Source organism: Oratosquilla oratoria, chromosome 41 (assembly GCF_046742065.1).
Source record: "Oratosquilla oratoria isolate Oo_2021 chromosome 41, ASM4674206v1, whole genome shotgun sequence".
In the NCBI taxonomy this organism is placed as follows: Eukaryota; Metazoa; Arthropoda; class Malacostraca; order Stomatopoda; family Squillidae; genus Oratosquilla; species Oratosquilla oratoria.
The window spans coordinates 2,284,948-2,307,380 of record NC_134817.1 but is presented as its reverse complement, the minus strand read 5'-3'; the positions used below and the strand labels follow the sequence as shown (position 1 = coordinate 2,307,380).

At 37.8% G+C, this 22,433-nt stretch overlaps 1 protein-coding gene across 7 annotated transcripts; it reads left to right on the top strand.

Annotated features, from left to right (window-relative positions):
• The first annotated feature begins 724 nt into the window (after positions 1 to 724).
• Tsc1 (tuberous sclerosis 1 protein hamartin) lies at positions 725 to 22,050 on the top strand. 7 transcript variants are annotated; one of them, XM_076177765.1, is made up of 5 exons: positions 855 to 977; positions 10,845 to 11,033; positions 12,437 to 12,485; positions 15,836 to 15,987; positions 17,122 to 22,050. In XM_076177765.1, the coding sequence occupies exons 2-5, from the start codon at positions 11,019 to 11,021 to the stop codon at positions 20,638 to 20,640; spliced, it is 3,735 nt and encodes a 1,244-aa protein (XP_076033880.1). In that variant the 5' UTR covers positions 855 to 977; positions 10,845 to 11,018; the 3' UTR covers positions 20,641 to 22,050. The 7 variants fall into 7 exon arrangements, with proteins under 7 accessions (XP_076033884.1, XP_076033879.1, XP_076033881.1 ...); XM_076177764.1 differs by lacking the exon at positions 10,845 to 11,033 and having other exon boundaries at positions 811 to 977; XM_076177768.1 differs by lacking the exon at positions 15,836 to 15,987 and having other exon boundaries at positions 856 to 977.
• Positions 22,051 to 22,433: the final 383 nt, after the last annotated feature.

The window sequence follows — 22,433 nt, the reverse complement described above, 5'->3', positions numbered from 1 at the left end:
ATTTCAGTGTCACTGCGCTGCGGGTTGTTACTCCAACTCTCGTGGGCGGGGAGTTGTGGGTGGGTGGGTGTAAGGTCACAGCATTACCCAAAGATCGGTCATATACGAGCTCTGAGCTCTGTTCCGGGAGAGAAACAGTTGTCGATCACAAGTCCAACACGTGATCCAAAGACCATGGTGAACCACGGTAACTACGGTGAATCACACACACACACACACACATACATGGATATATATATATAATATATATATATATATATATATATATATATATATATATATATATATATGTGTGTGTGTGTGCTGGTTTTGCAGGGGTAACATTACCCTAAAATCATGTCTTCTTCATATTTCTACTCTGTTACTCCGATAGTGCACAAATTTCCCTAAAACAGAGAATTTACCCTGCAACTCGCATATCAGTGGCGAACCTTTCTGTTTTCACTCACAAACGACTGTCAAATCAGTTGAGAATAAAATTAAACCGCGTCATCCTTTCATACATTCAGTCTCCTTCATACAGCAAATCCACATTGAACTAAATTTTTCATTTTACATTTCTAGAAGAAAATCCAAAATAGGATTTCTCTTCGTTATAATATTTAATTGATGTACAGAATACGTGTTACACTTTTAATTGCATAAGGTGGTCTAATCATATATATAAGATTGTAAATATTCTGTTTTGCTTTTACCATGAACCAAACCAAAACAGGGTGGCCAACAGGTTTCAGCAGCAAATGGTGACTTATCATACTTTCGTTCAGTAAGGCATTAGTCACTATAAGGTGTCCTGTTTAAATTGACTACTTTTTATCTAATTCAATTGGTTGATTGTATGACATGGGTTATAATGTAAGTATTGTGAATTGGTACCCCTGAATCTGCCTATGTGCCCTAGTGGCAGACAAACAGCTGATCGGTCCGAGCCATGGTTTTATGGAGTGAATGACGGCAGTTACACCCCAAAGATTCAGGTAAATAAGGTCTTCACTAAATATATTTAATTAAAAACAGCCTCTTACTACAAGGTTATATCCATTGGTTTAGAGATATTATTAGTTTTAGGAGTGAATGTATTTGTATACATACTCTAAACAAAATGTAGGGGGGGTTGCTACAAATCTTAGTACGCTTCAGAGATGTTATTTTAGATAGTTGTTGGAACTAGGTTGCGATTTTTTAGATGACAGTATTCTCAATTAGACATTGGTTCCTACGTTGCTTATGTTTTGGCCACCCGCCATCAGTAGGTTTAAAATTTGTTCTCACCTAGATAATGTTTGACGAACATATCAAGTTTGTGTTGCGAGGATGGGAGGGCCGGGGAATTGCATCAATTGTTTCATTTCTTGTCAGGCTTGTTTGATGAAAGGGAAGACATGTACAAATGCGTTAAAATAATCAAGTTATATTTATTTTCTCAAGAAAACCTCTTGTCAGCCATATAAAAGGTATTGGTGTTTTTAGAGTGACATGAAATTGTCATAGACTCCTTTTATATTAATTCGCACAGGAATTTGAAGTAACATGTCACCTATATGACCCCAGAAATTTGGTTAAAACGTGATTCTTGCCTGTAAGATATCAGACACATATGTTATGTTAATAAGTAGTTGTCCATTATTCCACTTATTCGTGAATTGGGTTGTTTACATGATGGAACTGAGGGTCTGGATATAAGTCTAATGTACTAGGTATGGGGGTACCTTGGGGATACCCAATGTTGAATGTACCTCTCTATCATGTAATTATCAGATGTGTTATGGCTTATATACTTTTATTGTTGTTTCTGATTGATAAATATTTATTGATTTTATTAAAAATTCAACTTATAAACATGTAGTGAACAAAGTTGATTGCCTACTTTGCATTTATGTTTATTTGACAATTTTCAATGTTCGCCAGAGGGAGTCAATGTGCTGATTTTTTTTTTCCAGTTGTAGTCAGTTTACCAAAATACCAAATGAAAATAAAACAAATACATGAATATTAAATGAGATTTTGTCTTGTGACATACAGAATAGGTTCGTGACGTACAGAATAGGTTCCATGACATAAGCTTACAAGACTAAAACTCATGCCGTTAATGGAAAAAAGACAAAACCTCACAAGTCAGGTTTGTGGTGTTGTCTTGAATCTGCAACAAAGTGCCACATGATGTAATGTCCACAGACAAAATGCTACAATGTGAAAACTGGATGAAATGCCAGTCCTACATTTCCTTGTTTATCATCATAAATGTAAAATAATACATATATATTATGTATGAAATTACCATTGATGCTTTTTGTACTTTCATTTGTTCTTATAAAAATTGCACAGAAATAATATATTTTTGCACTTTTATTTGTTTTTATTAGAATTATACAAAAATTAAATGGATATAGCATGATTAAAAGAAATTGGTTTCGTAGCTTCTTTTAACACCTTTAGCATGGTGTCATTATAAATGAAGCCACAAATCGGAGTATGACCTAAGGCTAAGTGATATGAAGCCATCATAAAAAATGTGAAAGGTGAAACGACTTTTTTTTTTTATCTAGTTGGAAATAATCACTCGTCTATAAAGCATCCCAAAAACCTGTGTCTAGAATTAGTAGCTAAGCATAGGTCTATGGAGGATTTCCTTAGTACTATGGGGCACTGCATCAGATTGGAGTAAATCATGATTTATGAATTTAGTATAATTATAATTCTAATAACATGAAATAGAAGTGCAAAAATATAATATTTTTGTGCAATATTGATAAAAAATCAAATGGAAAACAAAAAAATATTAATGGCAATTTTATTCTTCATATTTATTATGTATTTTGCATTTATGATGATATGCAAGAAAATGTAGGACTGGCATTTTGTCAATTTTTCACATTGTGGCATTAAGTTGTGTGGCTTGTCTAATGGCATTTTATATGTGGAAATAATGTAATGTCACTTTGTCATGGATTAAAGATGACAGCATGAGATTGATTTGTGAGTTTTTGTCTTTTTTTTTTCCATAAAGAGTATGAGCTTATGTCATGGAACATATTACATGGCGTAAATTCACATTACAAAAGCTCATTTCACTTTCATGTATTTATTACCTTTTCATTTGGTATTTTGCTAAATTAACTATGAGTGAAACAAAAAGTCAATACAGTGACTCGTCCTGGTGAACATAGAAAGAGCGAAACAAAAAGTCAATACAGTGACTCGTGCTGGTGAACATAGAAAATATTAGTCAAACATAAATGCAATGTAGGCAATTTATTACAATTTTGTTCTACATATTTATGTTGAAATTTTGATAAAGTCAATGCATATTCATCAATCATATACAACAGAAAAGGTATATAAACCACAATATATCTGGTAATATCATGATAAATAAGTACATTGAGTCCCCCAAAGGTATCAACCAATGTACCACATACATTTAATTTCATTTCTGTGTATTTGTTACCTTTTGATATTTTGGTAAATGGACTACAGCTGAAACAAAAAGAGTCAGCACAATGAGTAAGAGGCTGGTAGACAAGTGGGTAGAAGAGAGGTAGATGATGAGTGTTATATTTTTATAGTTTATGTATTTACATAATACCTGAAGGTGAGAAGGTGAGCAATTGCACAACCTTGCTCGTTGTCTAATGTTTACAAACATTCACTGGGGACCCGATTTCATTGCTGTATAATGTTCATTTTTATACTGATGTAAGAATATTTAACTATACCTATGCATTTATTTATGTATTTTATTTGTTATTTACATTGTTATAGTTTTTATTTATTATTTTATTATTATTATGATTTTTTTTTGCATCCGACCTAGATATGGACCAATAGGTCTCCTGTTGGCATGCTCTGCCTTTGTAATCCTTTGTAATATGTAAACCATGTCAGTGCGCAGTGGTGAATTCGAGATTGCTCGATTAAGCAGTATTGCAGGATTGTAACAGCTGTTCTGAGTGGAGAAGAAAATTTAATTGGTTCATGATTGTAAGATCAAGCCCTTAGTGGAGGTTCTTAAATATAACATTAAAGATCATTGAACTAAAAAAAAAAATAATAATAAAAAAAATAATGTTATTGCAGAACTGACCTAGTATCCAAATTGAGGATTCCTGATTGGAGTCCCTTGGTGTAACGTAAAGAACCAAGTGTAGAAAGATTTGGGAAGAAAAGAAAGAAAAATTAAGCTCCGTGTAATTGTAATTCCCCTCTCCCATACATATACTAAGTGAAACTTGACTAAGTCAGATGATCAGAAGCACAGGGCCTTCCTACTAAAACTATGAGTGACTATCATATGTAACAAAGTGGTGAAAGGAAAGTAGAAAATAAAAGCACAAAAGAAAGATGGCCCATAGAGACAACAACAGAGTGGTGACAGGCGACCACACAGTGCCTCCCCCTGGTGAACCTAGGAAACATTAGTCAAATAAGCATAGCTGCGAAGTAGGCAATCACAATTTTATTCTCTATATTTATAAGTTGAAATCTTTATAAAGTTGGTACATATTTATCAATCAGAAACAACAATAAATGTGAGCCATGGTATATTTGATAATAATAAATAGATACATTGGGTCCTCGCAAGATATCACCCAAAGTACCCCCCCAGTGTATCAGGTACATTGGGCCTCTACCCAGACCGAGCTGATACAGTCAACCTGGCAAATTCAGTTTGTATCTTGGTATGGTATAATTTATATTGATTCAAGATTGAAGTAGTATAACAGAAGACTGAAAATTGTTGAACTGTTTCCATGAACCTATGAGAACTGCTTAGCATGTATACAGAACAAAATTTTGGAATATAGAGCTTTGGATGATAATCAGTTGTACTTTCTTTTTTGTACTTAAGAAATTATCATCTATAAGAAATTAAAGGTATTTTGTAGAAGTACCTGTGTGATATAGTAATAGAAAGTTAAATATTGATTTTGTAAATTTTAATAGATCAATGTAATATGTTTTTCTTTGTGGAAATCAATAACAGAAAATCTTGCTAAAAGCAAGTACACTACTGAATGGAGCTGTCATCTGTCCAGCCCTCTCATTGTCAGTTTGACAATGGAGTTGATTTTGTGTACCGAGTGTTCTCCCACTCCAAGTGATGTCATCATGCCACATATTCTTAAAATAGTGCTACAAAACTGAGCTTCATGCTTTTCTTCAAGCCAAACTCCTCTACACCCAGCATTCTGATCAGATGCCAAAACTGGCACGCAACATCTCTGATGATGACGACCCTGATGACCTCTAGAATTATAGGTACCTCATTACAAAATGCAGGTTATAGTAGATGAATTTATCATACTTTAATTTCTTCAACCTCCACATCTATCGAAACTGATGGAGTCTTGAGTAGTCACCATGGCTGTGTTTGTTAGTGTATCACTTTTAGCGACTTTTTCTGTTATTGATTTCTGCCAAGAAAAACCTATATTATGATGATGTATTACAATTTACAAAATTACTATTTAGTTTTCTATTATTACGTCTAAAAATGTACCAAAAATAATTTCTTTGGAAAAAGTAGTTGCATTATTGTACTTCAAAATAGATTAGATTGATTTGTTCCTGGCCATTCATTTTTATAGTTGGTTTCACTTTTTGTTTTCATCATATGATTTTTTTTTTTTTTTTCCTTCAAAAATAGTTTATTTTCAATAGAAATTTATTGTAAATAATGAATGGTTTAAAAGAATTAGAGGGGATTTGCATCCCAAATAAGTATGCCAGTTTTGTCGTTAAACCTGCCTATTCCAATCTGTCATGGAGACGAGGAAAGCTAAGATCGTATCACTGACCTTTCACAATAAGGAATGTCTTAGTTTGTTTTAGTTATCTCTAACCCCACAATGATAATAAAAATTGGCACATTCTCATTTGTGATGTACCAGTTTTATTATTTTTACATTTATAAAAAAAATTGTGTAAAACTGGGTTGTTGAAAACAATTGTCATTACAAAAATGAATTTCATTGAGCATAATAGAGAAATAGGAATAATAAATCTTTGCAAGATATTGAACCACCGTGGATTATTACAAAAGTAGCATATTATTTAAACAATGTTAAGGAATGAATTGAGGTAATTTGAACTTTTGATGGTGATGTAATTTTTGGGTGTGGCTACCCCCCCGTGTAAGGGGGAAAAAGCCTTTGGTATATGCATGTATGTATGTGTAATTTGTATGTATGTATTTACCTAGTTGTATTATATGGGAAGGGAGCTATGCTTGTAGTGACCCATCTTCGTATCTTTCAGCATCTAGTTTGTTTGTAAATTCTTATATGGTTTTTGCACACACTGTTTCCTTGTCCAATTTGTTCCAGACATCCACCACTGTTGAAAACTATTCTTTTTCAGATCTCTTCTATAACTATCCTTTTTGAGTTTCTTTTTGTGGCCTCTTGTTTTTCTTCTCTCCCACTTTAATAATTCATCTCTGTTAAGAACTTCCATACCTTTTCATGATTCTGTAAATAACCAGTAGATCTCCACTTTCTCTTCATTGCTCCAGGGTTGTTAGTTCCAGTTTGGACAGTCTTTGTTCATATGTCAATTTTGAAAGTGTTGGCATCAAATTACTCATACATACTTCCTCACCCCCCATCCCCCACCCACTCCCCCTCATGCATCACAGCATCATCTATACACAACCCTCCTCCATTCACCCCTATCTTCTGTCCTCTCCCGTCCTTCCTCAACAGACATTCCTCTCTTTTGTAATGCCCCTTTTATCTCATCCTAGGATGCCCCCTCATATTTACTCCTTCCACCTCTGCCTTCTACACCTCTTTTACTAATCTTTCTTCACTCATTCTTTCCTTTTGTCCAAACCATCCTAATACTCTTTCATCAACCCTATCTCCCAACTCCCTTTCCACCCCTGTTCTCCTCCTCACCTCCTCATTGCTCACTCTGTCTAGCCTCGTAACCCCTATCATATTTCTCAGACATTTCATCTCAAACACATTCAAACTCCTTCTCTCTTCCTCTCTTATGTTCCATGTTTCTGCCCCATACAGTGCTGTCACGCTGTCAACACAATCACTCCTTCATATAACCTCCTCTTAGCATCCTTTCCCAAATGTCTATTTCTCATTACACTTTTTAATCCACCAAGGCATTTTCTTGCTTCTCTCAATCTACATTCTACCTCCACCCACACTCCTCCCTCTCCTGCCACATTCGCACCCAAGTATCTAAAACTATCCACTTCTTCCAGTCTCTCTCCCTTAATGCTCACCTCCAGCCTGCTGGCACTCTCTCCCACGTAGACCTGTGTGCCTTCTTTTCTAGTGCCCTCCACATGGTCACTCGTATCAGATTTTGTTGGGGTTATTTGTATTAGTTTACAGGAATTTTATGTTCAATGAATTTCATTGAGAATATTGATTTCTGAAAAGAAAAATGAAAATGAAAATCCCTGCATGTGTACTTGGGAAAGAATTACCCTGAAAAATAGAAGGTGAGAAACCCATGCCAAGAGGCATATAGTTGTAGCTGAAGCAACCTTTGCCTTATGTGCCTGGACTGTTGGGGTAGGTAATAGTCACTGCTGGGAATCAGGAAGGAGTGTAGGAGATTTTAACTAAGAACTACCAGTAAGTGAATGTGAGACCAGCATGATTCCAGTTACACCACCAATGCACACCTAGAAATATCACTTTAATAAATAAGACATCCCTGCTAATAGTAGAGATTGAATGGAACACACAAGTAGTCAAATGTATCTAAATGATTGACAAGTAATACCTAAGATAATGTTAATGGATGTTTTTGTAGTAGAAATCATCTGGGATGCTCGCTGGTCAAGCGGTTTAGATCACTACTTAAGGGTATAGGTCAAGAGTAGAGGGAGATCAAATCTATCAGGCAGCAAGCACTTTTATAGTGAAGGCATCCTACTACATTAAATTCTCTGCTTCAAAAAGTCTTCTGTAAGGAGGCAGTGTCCTATCCTTCTCTGAGAGGGCTGCACTGACAAAATTAAATCGTATAAATTTTCTTGATTTGAAATAGTTTCATCTTAGAATGAGCTAACCAAGCAATGACAAGTTATCAACAGGTTATTGACAAATATTGCCAACAGTTGAGCAGTGTTCTCAGTTCTAGCTAACTCTGTTCCATAAATCAGTGGTGGCCATAAAGAAAATTAGACTAATTTACTAGCTAAGGGGCCAAGGACTATTGGGTAAATATTTCTTCATCCATAGTTTATGCCTGCCCCCCACCCCCTCTTTATCTTAAAAATTTGTCTCAGAATTGTAAAGATACGAAACTGAAAATCCATCAGTATTTGCCAATACTAAAACTAACAGTACCCCAACTTAGCATAGGTGAGATTAAGTAAGGAAACTGAAACGCTAAAATTTTTCTTTATGTTTTGGAGAATGGAAAAAATTTTTTTGGAAATGAAGCAAACTACCATACCAAGGGATTACTGATAAATTTATATATGTATTTTTTTTTTCCCTGGTGCAATAGCATGTGAAATTATTGGCTTAATTTACCATTTTCTCATAAATTAACATGCAAGGAAACCATACAGATTTTAATTATTTTATCTTGATAAAGTAAGAACAACACCCAAAATAAGATATATTATTATAGACAAATTGTTAACATTTACAGATTATAGAAATCATTATAGAAAATTCCAGATGGTTTAGCCCTTTAATTCAATGGGTAGCAATGACATTTGAAACTTGTCAAAGGTAATGCCATGGCAATGGGAGAGACAAAATAGAAAAGAATCGTCACATTGAGAGCAGAAAAAAACAAGTTTTAACCTGCAGCACTGATTCCACACAACCACATCTATCTCCACCTAGAGGTGCAACCATAGATTCATTTGCCATCACTTTTCAACTTCCTTCTGATCAATCTTTACTTTTTTTTTCCATCACCATTGCCTTCCCAGATGAAACCAGCAAAATTGGAACCAGCCTAGGCACTCACACATGCCTAACATGCAAAGAAAAAACAGAAATTACACTCTTGTAATTCCCGGGTTCATTTAACATGCACCACACTTATAAATACTTACCAGTACATGAATTAGTTTCTGGGCCAGTTCCATAAATTAGGTACTTGCCCCTTGGAGGGGGGGGCCCTGGGTGGAGGTTGGGGTTGTGGTATCTTGCATCCTAAAGATATCTGGATTTTCATTGGATCTGGGTTGTCCTGTGGGTCTCTGATTTCTTGGATGGTAGCTTTGCCCCAGGTAGGCACACTACCAATTATCAAGGATCAAAAGATTGTACATTGGAGTATCTCAAGGAATAATACGTATGTACTATTCACATTCTTTAAAAGTGATCTCCCCATACCAAGTTATGTAAAGAAAATAGAATTGAAGCCTCTCCTTAAAAATCATCAGTGACATTACAGGCAACCATGAATCAAAGAAATGTTCAACAGTGGAGAGAAACCGAAACCATAAAATCCTGGGCCTCTCTTTTGATGCCCACATGTTCTTCAGCTCTCCCAGCAAGTCCCTATTAATGAAAATCAACAACATATTAAAATGAGTAGCAAGCTTAACTAACAGGTTTTGATCAGAAGGAAAGTTAGTTGTAGTGTACAGACAGTTTGTATTAACTACACCTCCATAACATGGTTCCCAACAATCAAGAAAATATAGATGCCCCATAAACTGCATAAAACAAAACACTTACAGGATGCACCAAACCACCTAATAGGAGATTACAATTTGAAACCAAAATCCTTCTCATTGAACTGCACATGAATATGATAAATGTGCAGTTCTGTATATATAAAAAGGAACTAGCAGCATACTTCTCAAACATCTTCAACAGTCTACCACTGGCCTCATGTAGCACATCCTTACAAAAATGCACACAGTCACAAGGCAAACATCCAAAGACCAACTGCCAAGCTCCATACTCTTCCGAACTCCCATTGACAGCCATACTAAGTCCCTTCCACAAAAGAAAAAAGCATACTAGTATATCTGCATTGATGTCACCATCCAAATTTAAAGCACAGTTGCAAATTGCCCCAGGTACAATCACTGCACACAAAACACCTCATCTTATATTGCCCTTATTTTGGGTGTTGTACTTTACCTTACCCAGACAACAACATAATATTGTATACCAATTATGAGTGACTTGTTGGCCAACACAGTGGTTATTGCCAGGAAGCCACTGATTTCCTACAAGAGGGACCTGGATTGATTTAACAAATTAGACTAACAACCTATACCCACCCACACCTACACTCAAAAACACTCCAATGCTAAACACACTGTAAACATATCAAACAAACAAATGGAGCAATTCCTACACACACTATACACATTGCAATTAAACAAACCAAACTAACTCATCAAACCATGCTACTTGCATCACAGACTACTGCAATCGAGAAAGTCAAATCACATCACTCATTACTCTAGTACATCAGGTTATCCTTCTCAAAGAAAAAAAAATACATAGTAGAGCACCATTTATCCAGCACAAGAAGGGAGACCATGCCAAATAAGTGTAATTTCCAATGTTTCGAGACCCACCCTCTATGAACCAAATATTGTCCTATAATCCCTGCCCAACCCTCATTATTTTATTGAGTGCCTCATAAACACCATTATAGAGTCCTCAGTCTTGACAAAGAACTCCTTAATTTTGTCTGCTTGTCCCCTGATGTTGTGAATTGTGGACAACAAACACCCAAACTCGGCCATGAGATTATGGTGGGACTCGCGTTTATCTAGTCTCTTGATTATTTTGTACTTGTTCTTCAATGTTAGCAATTTGTCTCCATTTCTCATTTACCTTAGTCTTCTTGTTAACGAATAAGTCTTCCCTTTCCACTAATATTAGGAGGAGAACCCCAAACAAATGGCAAAATGGCAGAGAAAATAGCATGGTATATTTACAACTTGAATCAGCTGTCGCGGATGCATCCACATGACCGCACGTGGAAGTACAGGTGGCATTATCACTCCATATACTTGTATACTTAAATGAGGTGGTCATTGGCAATTCTGTACATCCATGTACAAATACAAGGTATGCTATTGTTATAATGTTGCTGATACATCAAATGCCAGATAAATGGTGCTCTATGGAATGTATATACAGTATACAGTTATAGTACAAATGTAGCATCAATCTTCTATGAATAGAGATATTACTCTAACATGATAAATGATGTGTGACTTTAATTTATAGGGGCACCCCAAAACAGGGCCTAAAGCATTGGCTGCATGCTATCATGCAATTACAACTGCACAATATTGTGCAGTCAGTACCCCGGTACTGGATAGTGAATGTGCTATGTTTCACCACGACATGATCAAACATGACAAAAACAAACTGAAAGTACTGTGTAAATGGTGGCTTTTACCTTAAACCTTTTTTAAGTTACCTTAATATTACCTTTATATATATATATATATATATATGGAAGTGAGCATTAAGGGTGAAAGACTGGAGGATGTGGATAGTTTTAGATATTTGGGTGCGAATGTGGCAGGAAAGGGAGGAGTAGGGGTGGAGGTAGAATGTAGATTGAGAGAAGCGAGTAAATGCCTTGGTAGATTGAAAAGTGTAATGAGAAATAGACATCTGGGAACGGATGCTAAGACGTTATATGAAGGAGTGATTGTGCCAACAGCATTGTACGGGGCAGAAACATGGAACATGCAAGAGGAAGAGAGAAGGAGTTTGAATGTGTTTGAGATGAAATGTCGGAGAAATATGATAGTGGTTACATGGCTGGATAAAGTGAGAAATGAAGAGGTGAGGAGGAGAGCAGGGGTGGAAAGGGAACTGGGAGATAGGGTTGATGAAAGAGTATTAGGATGGTTTGGACACAAGGAAAGAATGAGTGAAGAAACATTAGTAAAAGAAGTGTGGAAGGCAGAGGTGGAAGGAGTGAATATGAGGGGGCGTCCTAGGATGAGATGGATGGATGGGGTGAAAGGGGCATTACAAAAGAGAGGAATGTCTGTGGAGGAAGGACGGGAGAGGACAGAAGATAGGGGTGAATGGAGGAGGGTTGTGTATAGATGATGCTGTGATGCATAAGGGGGAGTGGGTGGGGGATGGGGGGTGAGGAAGTATGTATGAGAAAATTTTTGACGCAGCCCGAAGGGATTTCTCCCCATCTTCTCCTTTTGTGCATGGGGGGTCGCTGAATCTATGAAGCGGCCTTGCTGTGGATGTGCCATGTCTTGTGACACTGCTTCTGACCCAGGGCAGTGGAGAGGATGCAGGGATGACCTGTCATCTGGGAGGTGCCAAGATGGGAGGGTAGGAGGGAGGAGTGTGAAGGGAAGTGGAATATATAGGAAATGGAATGGGTGGGAGTGGTTTCTATGCCTTTTTCTTTTTGGCTACCCCCCATGTAGGGGGAAAAAGCCTTTGGTATATGTATGTATTTTTATCTTGTTTGTTTTGTTGTTCCCTAGATTGTCTGGCTGAGCTGTCCCGTCTTCCTGAGAAATGCTGTGGTTGGAAGTGGGTTTTCCCACAAATCCTTTTTTAGTGTGTATTGTGTTGGCATACATGATTGTGTACAGTGCAGTGTTCCATAATCTGTTGTATAGTATGGGGTGAAGTACAGTTGGTGAGAAGTGCGGCTGTTGATTTGGTTGGGGCTATTTGGAGTCTGTTTGTAGTGAACCAGGTGTGTCAAGATATGGTTTTAGTATTTCTGCAGCTTTGTCTGCCTTATGGTGTGTGTATGTAATTGTTATGTTGTCTGCGTAAGAAGACATTTGTATTTCTGAAGTGTCAGGTGTGGGTATATCATACATGTATAGATTAAAGAGTGCAGGGGATAGAACTGACCCCTGTAGTACTCTGTTGCTAAACTTTGCAGTGTGTAATGATTGGCCATTGTATGACATATAGGCATTTCTGCCTGCCAGATAATTGGCCAGCCATCCTTTGGTATTATTGTGATGTCTGTATTTACCTGTGTTGTATATTTTGTGAGATTGTGACATGGGATGGCATAAAAAAATGTACTAATATCTAGTGTTAGGAGAAATGTTCTGTGTAGGGACTTATCTGAATTTATACCATGGAAAAATCTTTGTGTGAGGTTTATCAGAAGAGTGTTTGTGGAATATAGTGGTCTACATTGTGATTTAGCATGGGGGATATGTGGTGTGATGAGTTGTTAGGGGGAAAGAGCCTTTGGTATATGTATATGTACAGTATGTATGACTTTGGAGGGGGTGCAGAGAAGTGAGATGCTGGAACTGTTGGGTCTTTGTGGTTTGGAGATAGTAAAAATTTTTCCATGCTTCCAGATGTTGAGTATAATGTGTGAGTAGCTGTGGTTTGCAATGTTGGTCAGTGTATGTATACCATGTGGTCCAAAGTGTTTCAGGTGGATGTTACTTATGTTGTCAGGGCTACATGCAGATGAGTGCTTGAAGTTATGGATTATGTGCTTCATCTAGCTGTCTATGAAGGGTGTGTAGTTTGGGTTGGGGGGAAATCTTCTTTACATTAAATGATGTGTTGGTCGTCAGGGTGTGGAGTGAAATGGCTTGGCTGTGCGAAATGATTTATGTGTTTGCTTGTTGTCAGAGGATAATCTGATTTGTTGTGGTGAATTCTGTGTGAGTGTTGTGTTACTGTTGGATAGTGTAATGCTGTTGAGCCTCTTGTACATTTTTTTGGTGTTTGTTTTGTGATTGTTGACCAATGTTTGCCAATTTAGTGTTGTTCATGTATTTTGTTGTTGCTCTCAGCATATATTGCTTGTATTTAGTCTGTTATGTTCTGAGGGATAAGTGTGGGGATATTGTGTTTAATCGTGTTGCATTGTCTGATGAGGCCTTGGATTTCTGGTGTAAAGTTTGGGATGTGTGATTTTCTGTTGACTCTGGGGATGTATTTCTTGGCTGTGTTTTGTATGGTTGTATTGAAGGTGTGCACATCACTGTCTATAGTGCACTGTTCTGTGTCTCAAATTGTTGTTATATCTCTTCATCAAAAGCTTCCCAGTTTGCTCTCTTGTAATTGGTGTACGAGTGTCTGTAGCCAGCTGGGGCATATCGACAGGAGACCTTTTGGTCCATAACTAGGTCAGATGCAAAAAAAAAAAAAGAGAGAGAAAGAGACAGGTAATAATAAATAAATAAACAAACAAATAAAAGTGATATCGGGTAATAATATAAATAATAATAAATAAAGTAAATAAATAAATAGGTAGTTAAATAACAGGTAAATAGTAAATGATAATAAATTGACAGATAAATGATAATCAAGGAAATAATAATAAACAAAGACAAATAATAACAAACAAATAAATAATATAAAATAAATGGCAGGCATTACAGCATCTTGCTTAGGTGTTTATCTAAACAAATCTTAAAGCTTCGAACTGAACTACATTGCACTGCCTCTGCAGGAAGTTTATTCCATTCAATAACTACACTTCCAAATTAAATCTATTTTCTGACAGTTTGAGACCATTATTTCTTGTCGGATTCTCTTTCAGTGTGAAAATTTTGTCACTTTTGATGTTGTCAATTCCCTTTAGAATCATAAAGACCTATATAAAATCGCCTCTGAGTCTTACACTTTTTTAGGGAAAACAGATTCATATGTTTTAATCGATTTTCATATGATTTATTTTTTATATTTGGAATCAGTTTTGTCAATATATTTAATGAGATTCAGTGACCATACAGAAACAGCATATTCCAAATGTGGATGAACTAACGATTTATAGATTGTTAATGAAAGATGGACTTTTGAAATCAAAAGATCGCACAATCGGTCCTAAAATCTTGTTTGCTTTCTCAGAGGCTGAAATACACTGCTTAGATGATTTGAGACCATTACTGATAATTACGCTGAGTTCCTTTTCACTATCCACTTTTATTAACAAATTTCCAAATAACTTGTAATCATACTTACTAATATTTTTACCTATGTGCATAACCTTTATGTACTTGTGTTAAATTTCATTAGCCACTTTTTAGACCATTGCTGTAGTTTATCTAAATCTTCTTGAATATCTAATTGATTTAAGTGATCATTTGGCATTCTGCACAGAATCTGCAACATAATTTTATATAAAGTAATTAGAAAAATCTACAATGTTCCAAGACCACAAAAAGTGAACCAGGATATGGTGAGGGATGACTGTATTGTCAGTGTGATGCATAGTAGTGTGAAATGTTCTGTGTTTTCTGTGTGGTGCTTACATATGGGGCAATTTGAGTCTATAGCCAGACCTATTCTGTGTCGATATGGTCTTAGGGATGGATGGTGTCCAGAGAACAAAAATCAAAATATATGTAAAATTAATAAGTAAATAAATAAAATGAAAAAGAATAATAAATGAATAAAGGGTACATATTAGTTTGCTTTGGTGTCTATTGAAGTTGAAACTTAAAACTATTATATTCATTTGCCTTGGCTGGAAGCTCATTCTATTCACTGATGAAGCAGTTAGAAGATTGTTTCTACCTACTTGTAATTTATGTCTACATCCTCACAGCTTAAGGCCATAATTTCTTGTTTGGTTGGTGTTGAGTATGAAAATACTTTAAATTTCATATGCTATACTTTCCCTTGAAATTTTTAAAAGGACTTGTGTTAACTCTTTGTGCGGCACATGGGGTCATGTTTACCCCAATTTTTCTTTTATAAGATGTCCTTTAGCCACATTATGTTTCAGGGTTCATGCTTCTTAGAAGTATATTTGCACTTGGCCAGTTTATAAGCTCATTAAATTTGGAAAACAAAGGTATTATAATTTAGGAGTGACAAGGTAGAGAACTTTGGTGGTATCATCTGCTCTGATACACCTAGGATACCTTGTAACAATTTTTTCTTTTCAGATTCTAGGTATTATTGGCAATGGCACTGCCTATTAAACTGTATTACAGTCAAAGGGTGGAAATTGTATATTGATTCTTGCGGTGATATATCTGACTATAGTGACTATGAACTACAAGTGTCGCTGGAGGTGATGATGATAAGTAATGATAATGTGAGTGATAATAAAAAATAATATAAAAAAAACATACAAGGGGCACATGGTAAATTTGCTCCATGCACCATATCCTGGGCAACATATGTACAAAATTTAGTACTTGTGACATTGCATATGGCGGAAACCCACTGCTCAAGTTGGGGTCTTTCAGGACCCCACATGGTGTTTTGAGTTATTTTATCTCACCTGGTGTATCAAAGGTTAATTCTCCCCTCAGTACCCACAATTTTAAGGAGAATAGGTTCAAAGCCTTTAAACTGCCTTTGTATATTTTCTTTCTCCTTCCTCTCTTTCTCTCTCCCTCTCTTTCTCTTTCTCTCTTTCCCTCCCTCCCCCCTCTCTTTCTCCCTCTCCTCTCTCTCTCTCTCTCTCCCTCTCCTCTCCTCTCTCTCCCTCTCCTCTCTCTCTCTCTCCCTCTCCTCTCCTCTCTCTCTCTCTCTCCCTCTCCCTCTCCTCTCTCTCTCTCCCTCTCCACTCTCCCTTTCCTCTCTCTCTTTCTCTTTCTCTCTCCTCTCTCCACCCTTTCTTTCTTTCTCCTCTCTCTTTTTCCTCTGTCTCCTCTCTCTCTCTTCTCTTTCTCCTCTTTTTCTTTCTCCACTGTCCTCTCTCTTTCTCCACTGTCCTCTCTCTTTCTCCACTGTCCTCTCTCTTCTTTCTCTCTCCTCTCTTTCTCCTCTCTCCTCTCTTTCTCCTCTCTCCCTCCCTCCCTCTCTCCCCCTCCCTCTCTCTCTCCCTCTTTCTCTCTCTATCTCCCTCCCTCCTCTCTCCTCTCTTTCTCCCTCTCTACCTCTCTCCCTCTCTATATCCCTTTCTCTCTCTCTCTCTTGCTCTCACTCTCTCCTCTCTCCTCTCTTTCTTCTCTCTCCTCTCCTCTCCCTTTCTCATCTCTCCTCTCCCTCTCTCCCTTCCTCTCTCTCTCTCTCTCTCTCTCTCTCTCTCTCTCTACATGTATATATATATATATATATACATAGAGAAAGAGAGAGAGAACTCCCAAATAACTAGCAAAAGCCACTGGATAAGTCTATACAGTATGTCATTCAAATTTTTAATTGTTTTCGTTTTGATTGATGTGTTACACTAGATTGTAAATATACTAGCTTTAATTTTTGCTTTTTTTTTTTTTTGTAGGTGGTGATGTGTGACCTGCACGAGCTGGATGCAGGTGACCTGCTGGGGCTGCTGGAATGCCCCCAGCAGGAGGTGGTGGAGGAACTGCGAAGCCTTCTGAAGGATGCTCTTGCCAGTGTCCGTGAGTCGTGGTTGGTGGCTGGATTGTTGGATTATTTCTTCCAGACCAACAGTGCTCGCATTTTGGATCTGCTGCTAACCTTGCAGGAGCCCCACGACCGCCACCTGCTCGAGAAGTTACAGGAGGGGATGAAGGGACAGAGCCGTTTCCGCTACACATCGCTGCTACTCTATGCAGTGAGAAGACAGCCACCACCATTGTGGCTAAGAAAGTTTGTCAACCATGGAGCAATGCGTGAATTACTTCATCTTTTGCAGGCTGAGAGGGAATTGTCTATACTGGTGAATGGTCTCCTTGTATTGGTAATACTTATGCCTATCTTGCCATTTGAAATTGGCCAAATGTATCTGATGTCTATCTTAGAAATATTTAGAAGATTGGTGCTTTGGTCACCCAAGAAAGATGATAATAATCTAGAACTGTACCTCCAGGTAGCAGTGTATTCTTTCTTCCACCGTCTGTATGCACTGTACCCGTGCAATCTGGTGACCTATCTTAGAGCCAATTTTTCTGGATCAAACAATTTGGCTTGTTTCTTCTCTACCATCAAGCCAATGATGGAACGTGTTAAACTCCACCCTTTACTAGTGAGTGGATCTAAAGAGATGGAGGTGAGTAAATCAAGATGGCTAGGCATGGAAACCCATGAGCTTGTTTTAGAATGTGCCAAGTTGTGTTTAGATTCCATGGAGGCCACAGGTGGAGACAATGGACGGCCTTGGTTTCTGCCGAGCTCTAGTTCCATGTTAGATGCAGATTTTGAATGCGTACAAGAGCCATGCCTTTGGATTCAAACCCAAGAGACAGGGTTTTGGTCCCCAAGCATGAATCAGTCTCCTGCACCTCTGCCTAACAGAGGGTTCAGCTCTCAGCCTCAGACACCAGTATATCCAGTCCTAGCATCTACACAGAGAGCAACACGCATGATTGCTGAATCACCACCAGAAGCTGCAATAGAGGCTACACCAGAGACAACACCTTTTACATCTCCTATTAAGGCCGACTCAGCTGCTTTGGCATGCAGACACCCATTGAAAGCAGCAACCTCTTTAAACTTGAATACCAGCAAAGCAGTGGCATCACCTAATGCATCTGAGGGCATCAATGCTCCTGGATCTCCACTCAAAAAAGATAAAGATTCTATCCCTTTTAGATTTCCTGAGAATCAGGGACAAGACTTGTTTTCACTTGCAGGGAAATCTGTAATATTACAGAGTAAACTGCAGCAGATTCAGAAAGAAAGACAACAATGTCAGAAGGAAAACATGTTCGATCTTCCACTTGATAATGATGGAAAAGATGGGAAAGTTGTATCAAAGGGATCTATTTTCAATGGGAAAGAGTCTAATGATACAAATCAACAGAGAAAAGTTATAGAGAGGCAAGTAAGTTTGGATGATAGTTTGTTGCAAACTAAAGAGACGAGCTTTAGTGAAGTAAGGATTAGCGAAAGCAGTGCTGTGATGGAAGGACGGAGAAGAAGAAAGGTCTCTGTATATGATAGAGGGCATGTAGATACCACCTTGCTGGTATGTCCTGCAGCTAATGAGACTAGTAGAGATAAGGACCTGGACTTTCTTGCATCATCCCAAAGTAAGGAAACTAAAGAGAAGATTGTAGAGTTTAGTAGTATTATTGAAAGGCGACTATCTGAGGAAAGAGAAGATGGCTCAGCAGAAAGCAGGAAATCTTCAGATTCAAATGAGGCAAAAAGCAGAAGAGAGAGTGAAAATGATACTGAAAACCAGGGCTTAGGTGTACCAAACCACAAATCCATGACAGAACTAGTACGTAATATGCGAACCATGAGACTTCGTTTCCTTAGTCAGTGTGGCCCACCGCCAGATTGTAATCTTCTTGGATTAGGGGGACAGCAACGCATTGCAACTTCACCACCAAAGGGAACTATAATTTTACCTTCCAAACCTTTAGAGCGAAGCTTTTCTTGTCCAAGTTTGAATGTTGTCATTGCATGTCCAGGACTGAATCACAGACAAAGAAAAGAGTCTCAGTTGTCTTCAATGACACTCTCACCTACTCGGCACCTGGTACTGACAAGTGAAGTAGCCACACAAACTGATGAAACAGATGTGGTGAATCCATATGAACAGTTATTGGATATTCTTTTGATCCCTGCTCCTGATAAGACTAAACAATCTCCTGAAGTAAACAAGAACACAACAGATGACACAAGTACTCTCTCCCCTCATCAGATGTTAGATAATTATGTTCAGGCACATGTGCAGGTAAGCTCAGATGAAGATAAGCCATTCAAATCCACCAAGGGTCCTGATCCTGAAGTTAAGATGATTCATTCTTTACTAATGTTTGAAAGGCACAAGAGAGAAGTGCATGCTGAAAGAAATAGACGTCTTTCAGGTAAAGTAAAACGTGCCTATGCACTTGAAGAACAGCAGAGTTTTATGAAGGAAGAGTATTCACGCATGGAGAAAAAAATTTGTGATTTAAAAGATGAATTGCAAGACATGCACAATGCTAAAATGAAAAAAGAGCAGTTGCTGCAAGGAGTGCTAGCAGAGAAACAGGAAGTCCTGAATAGATTGAGTTATGAAAAAGGTGAAGCCAAGCAAGAAAGGGACAACCTTGATGTGCAGTGTCGTATTCTCACAAAAGACAATGAAAGCATTACAAGTGAGCTGCATAGGGCACAGTCTCTCCTGATAGAAAAAGAAAGACAGTTGACTCATTATTCCAAACTCTCTTCAGAAAATGCTCAAATGAGGAAGCAGATAGAGGCTTTGCAAACACAAATACTTCTTATGGGGGAGTTGCAGATGCAGTATCAACTCCAGCTTTCAAAAGTATCACAAAATAACAAGAACAGGTTAGCATGGCATATGGAACAAACAGCCATGACAGAACAGGTGCGAGGACTTCAAGAAGCAGGAAATGAGCACAAGGCCAGTCTTGAGGCTTTTCTGGATCGTGAAGCTACACTGGAACAGCAACTATCAGAGAAGGACAAGCTGATAGAGGATTTAAAGAAGCTTCTAAAGATACAAAAGGAAGAAGCCACTGAGCAATGCCGTGCAGTGGAGAGACGTTGTCAAGCTTTGAAAGCAACTAATCAGAGTCTTCATAGTCATTTACTTGAATTGCAACATCGTAATGATACTTTAAGTAGACAAGTTCGACGCTCATTAAGAGGTAAATCTGTTTGCTCTGATGGTCTTGATATAGAAATAGATCTCTCATCATCAGTATCATCTTCATCTCCAAGTAGTGGTGGAGCAGTATCACTTCCGGGTGATGCTGCTGAGGGAACTTTGGCCCAGATGAACTTATTGGGAGAGCAACCTCTCAAGCCAAGTGACCTTGATGCTGTGGTGGAACAAAGTCTTGAGTCGGAGACACTTCCAAGCAAAAGGAAAGTCTAAGTGTGTGCACATATTTTCCTTGCCTTTACATGCAAGAGTGACAGACATTTGTCATGCCCAGAATATAAATGGACGATTATTCCAATTATACTGTTCATGGCATTATCAGTATGCTATATTCTTGTTAACAGTTGTGCTGAATTATGTTCTCAATGATTCTTAAGTGTTCACTAGTGATCCAAAACAATTCAAAATTTCTTTGCTCAATTACAGATACACAATCTACTTTTAATTAATAAACCTACTCTTGGATTTTTTTTTATTGTTCCATCAGAAGTCAGGTTATTTTGAGACTATTGGTGGTTGTTTGCAACCATGGATTGTGTGATAGGAAACACTCATTGTAGGGAGTTGTGGCCTTGAAGATAGTTCCTCATGTCAGCCTAACACACTCTGAAAATAGCTTACATTCAAATGACATTAGTGTTAACAGTTGTTGTACTAATACAAGTGTTTAGGGACCAATGATGGATATCTGCTGGTGGTGGTCCTGAGAACTGGATGTTGGCAAAAAATCTCCTTTTTGCCCATCTTCAAAACCCTTCAAAATCCCCACCTCCATCTGGAGATGAGCCCCAAGGGGCGGATACTTAGTCTCCAGACCAGGCCCAAGACTTACTTTAATTTTGAGTTTTCCCCCAACTTTTTCACATTAGGAGAGCAAGCAAGTAGCAACTTCTACTACTCCTCCTCCTCCTCCTCTTCTTCCTCCTCTTCCTCCTTGTCAGTGACTTTTAAATATGATCCCCACTAATAAAACACAGCAATTCAAACTTTCTTCCTAGAGAGATGTGGGAGGGCCTGAGGACATTTGTTGGCTATAATGGGGGTGTGTGTTTCCAGCCAGTGAAACTCAAGGCAGCAGTTATTACAGATCTTTCCTAAACTTTTGGCAAAATTTCTAGTCATTTCAACCCCAATGGATAAGAACCATCAACATTGAAACATTGTTTCCACAGTAATCTAACCAAAACTGGTTAGGTAATCACGTTTCACATAATCACATAAGGTTATAACCTTAAATGTTGCATCCACAACTTGCCAAATGTTTGCATAATCTACAGACATTGTACAACATCTTCCTTGGCTAATTTGTTATATGATGTCCTAAGTATGTGTGACTATGAAAGGATGTCAGCACCACACATTTTATTTTCTACCCTTGTGCTGGCTTTACCACACTCATGTAACTTGTCTTTGTTGAGCACAATCAACCTGTTATGTGTAATTAAAATTACATCTCACCATACAAGAATTCCTTGCTGAGGGTAGTCCCCCAGTGTTGAACCTCTTTCCTACCCTCCTACCTTCTTATATTGCAGCTTCTCTACAGATGAGAGAACAGATGAGTTCAGGATGAATTTTATCATCCCACATGGACTGGTACGTTAATAAAGATTCATTTTGCAATCTAAAGTTTGATTTTCCATTGTACACATATTAAAAATAGGTTGGCTGATGTATACTTCATCCCCAGTTACTACTGTGTCACAGAACAAGAGCCTTGGGGATACTTACTTGATGATTGGTTTAGAGTTTTAGAGTTCTTGGGCTTGAGGTCAGAGTGGAGGTGATTTGAAAGTTGCTTGGCTGAGTGAATTCATAGCAAAGGCATACTATATTAAATTCCCTGCTTCAGAAACTCTTAAGTAAGGTGGTACTGTCCTAGCCTTCTCTAAGAAGGGGAGTTTATGACCTTAAACTGAATCATGTGGATATTGTATGGGTATAAATAATACCTATGGGAAGGAAATATGCCAAAGAACTGGAGGAGTGGGAACAAATATGAACAT

Coding starts and splice junctions, on each gene's coding strand:
- Tsc1 (XM_076177764.1), top strand. CDS start 891: ATGTGCCCTAGTGGCAGACAAACAGCTGATCGGTCCGAGCCATGGTTT. Junction 978..12,436: donor GTTACACCCCAAAGATTCAG/GTAAATAAGGTC, acceptor GTTGTTCCCTAG/ATTGTCTGGCTGAGCTGTCC. Junction 15,988..17,121: donor TGATGATAAGTAATGATAAT/GTGAGTGATAAT, acceptor TTTTTTTTGTAG/GTGGTGATGTGTGACCTGCA.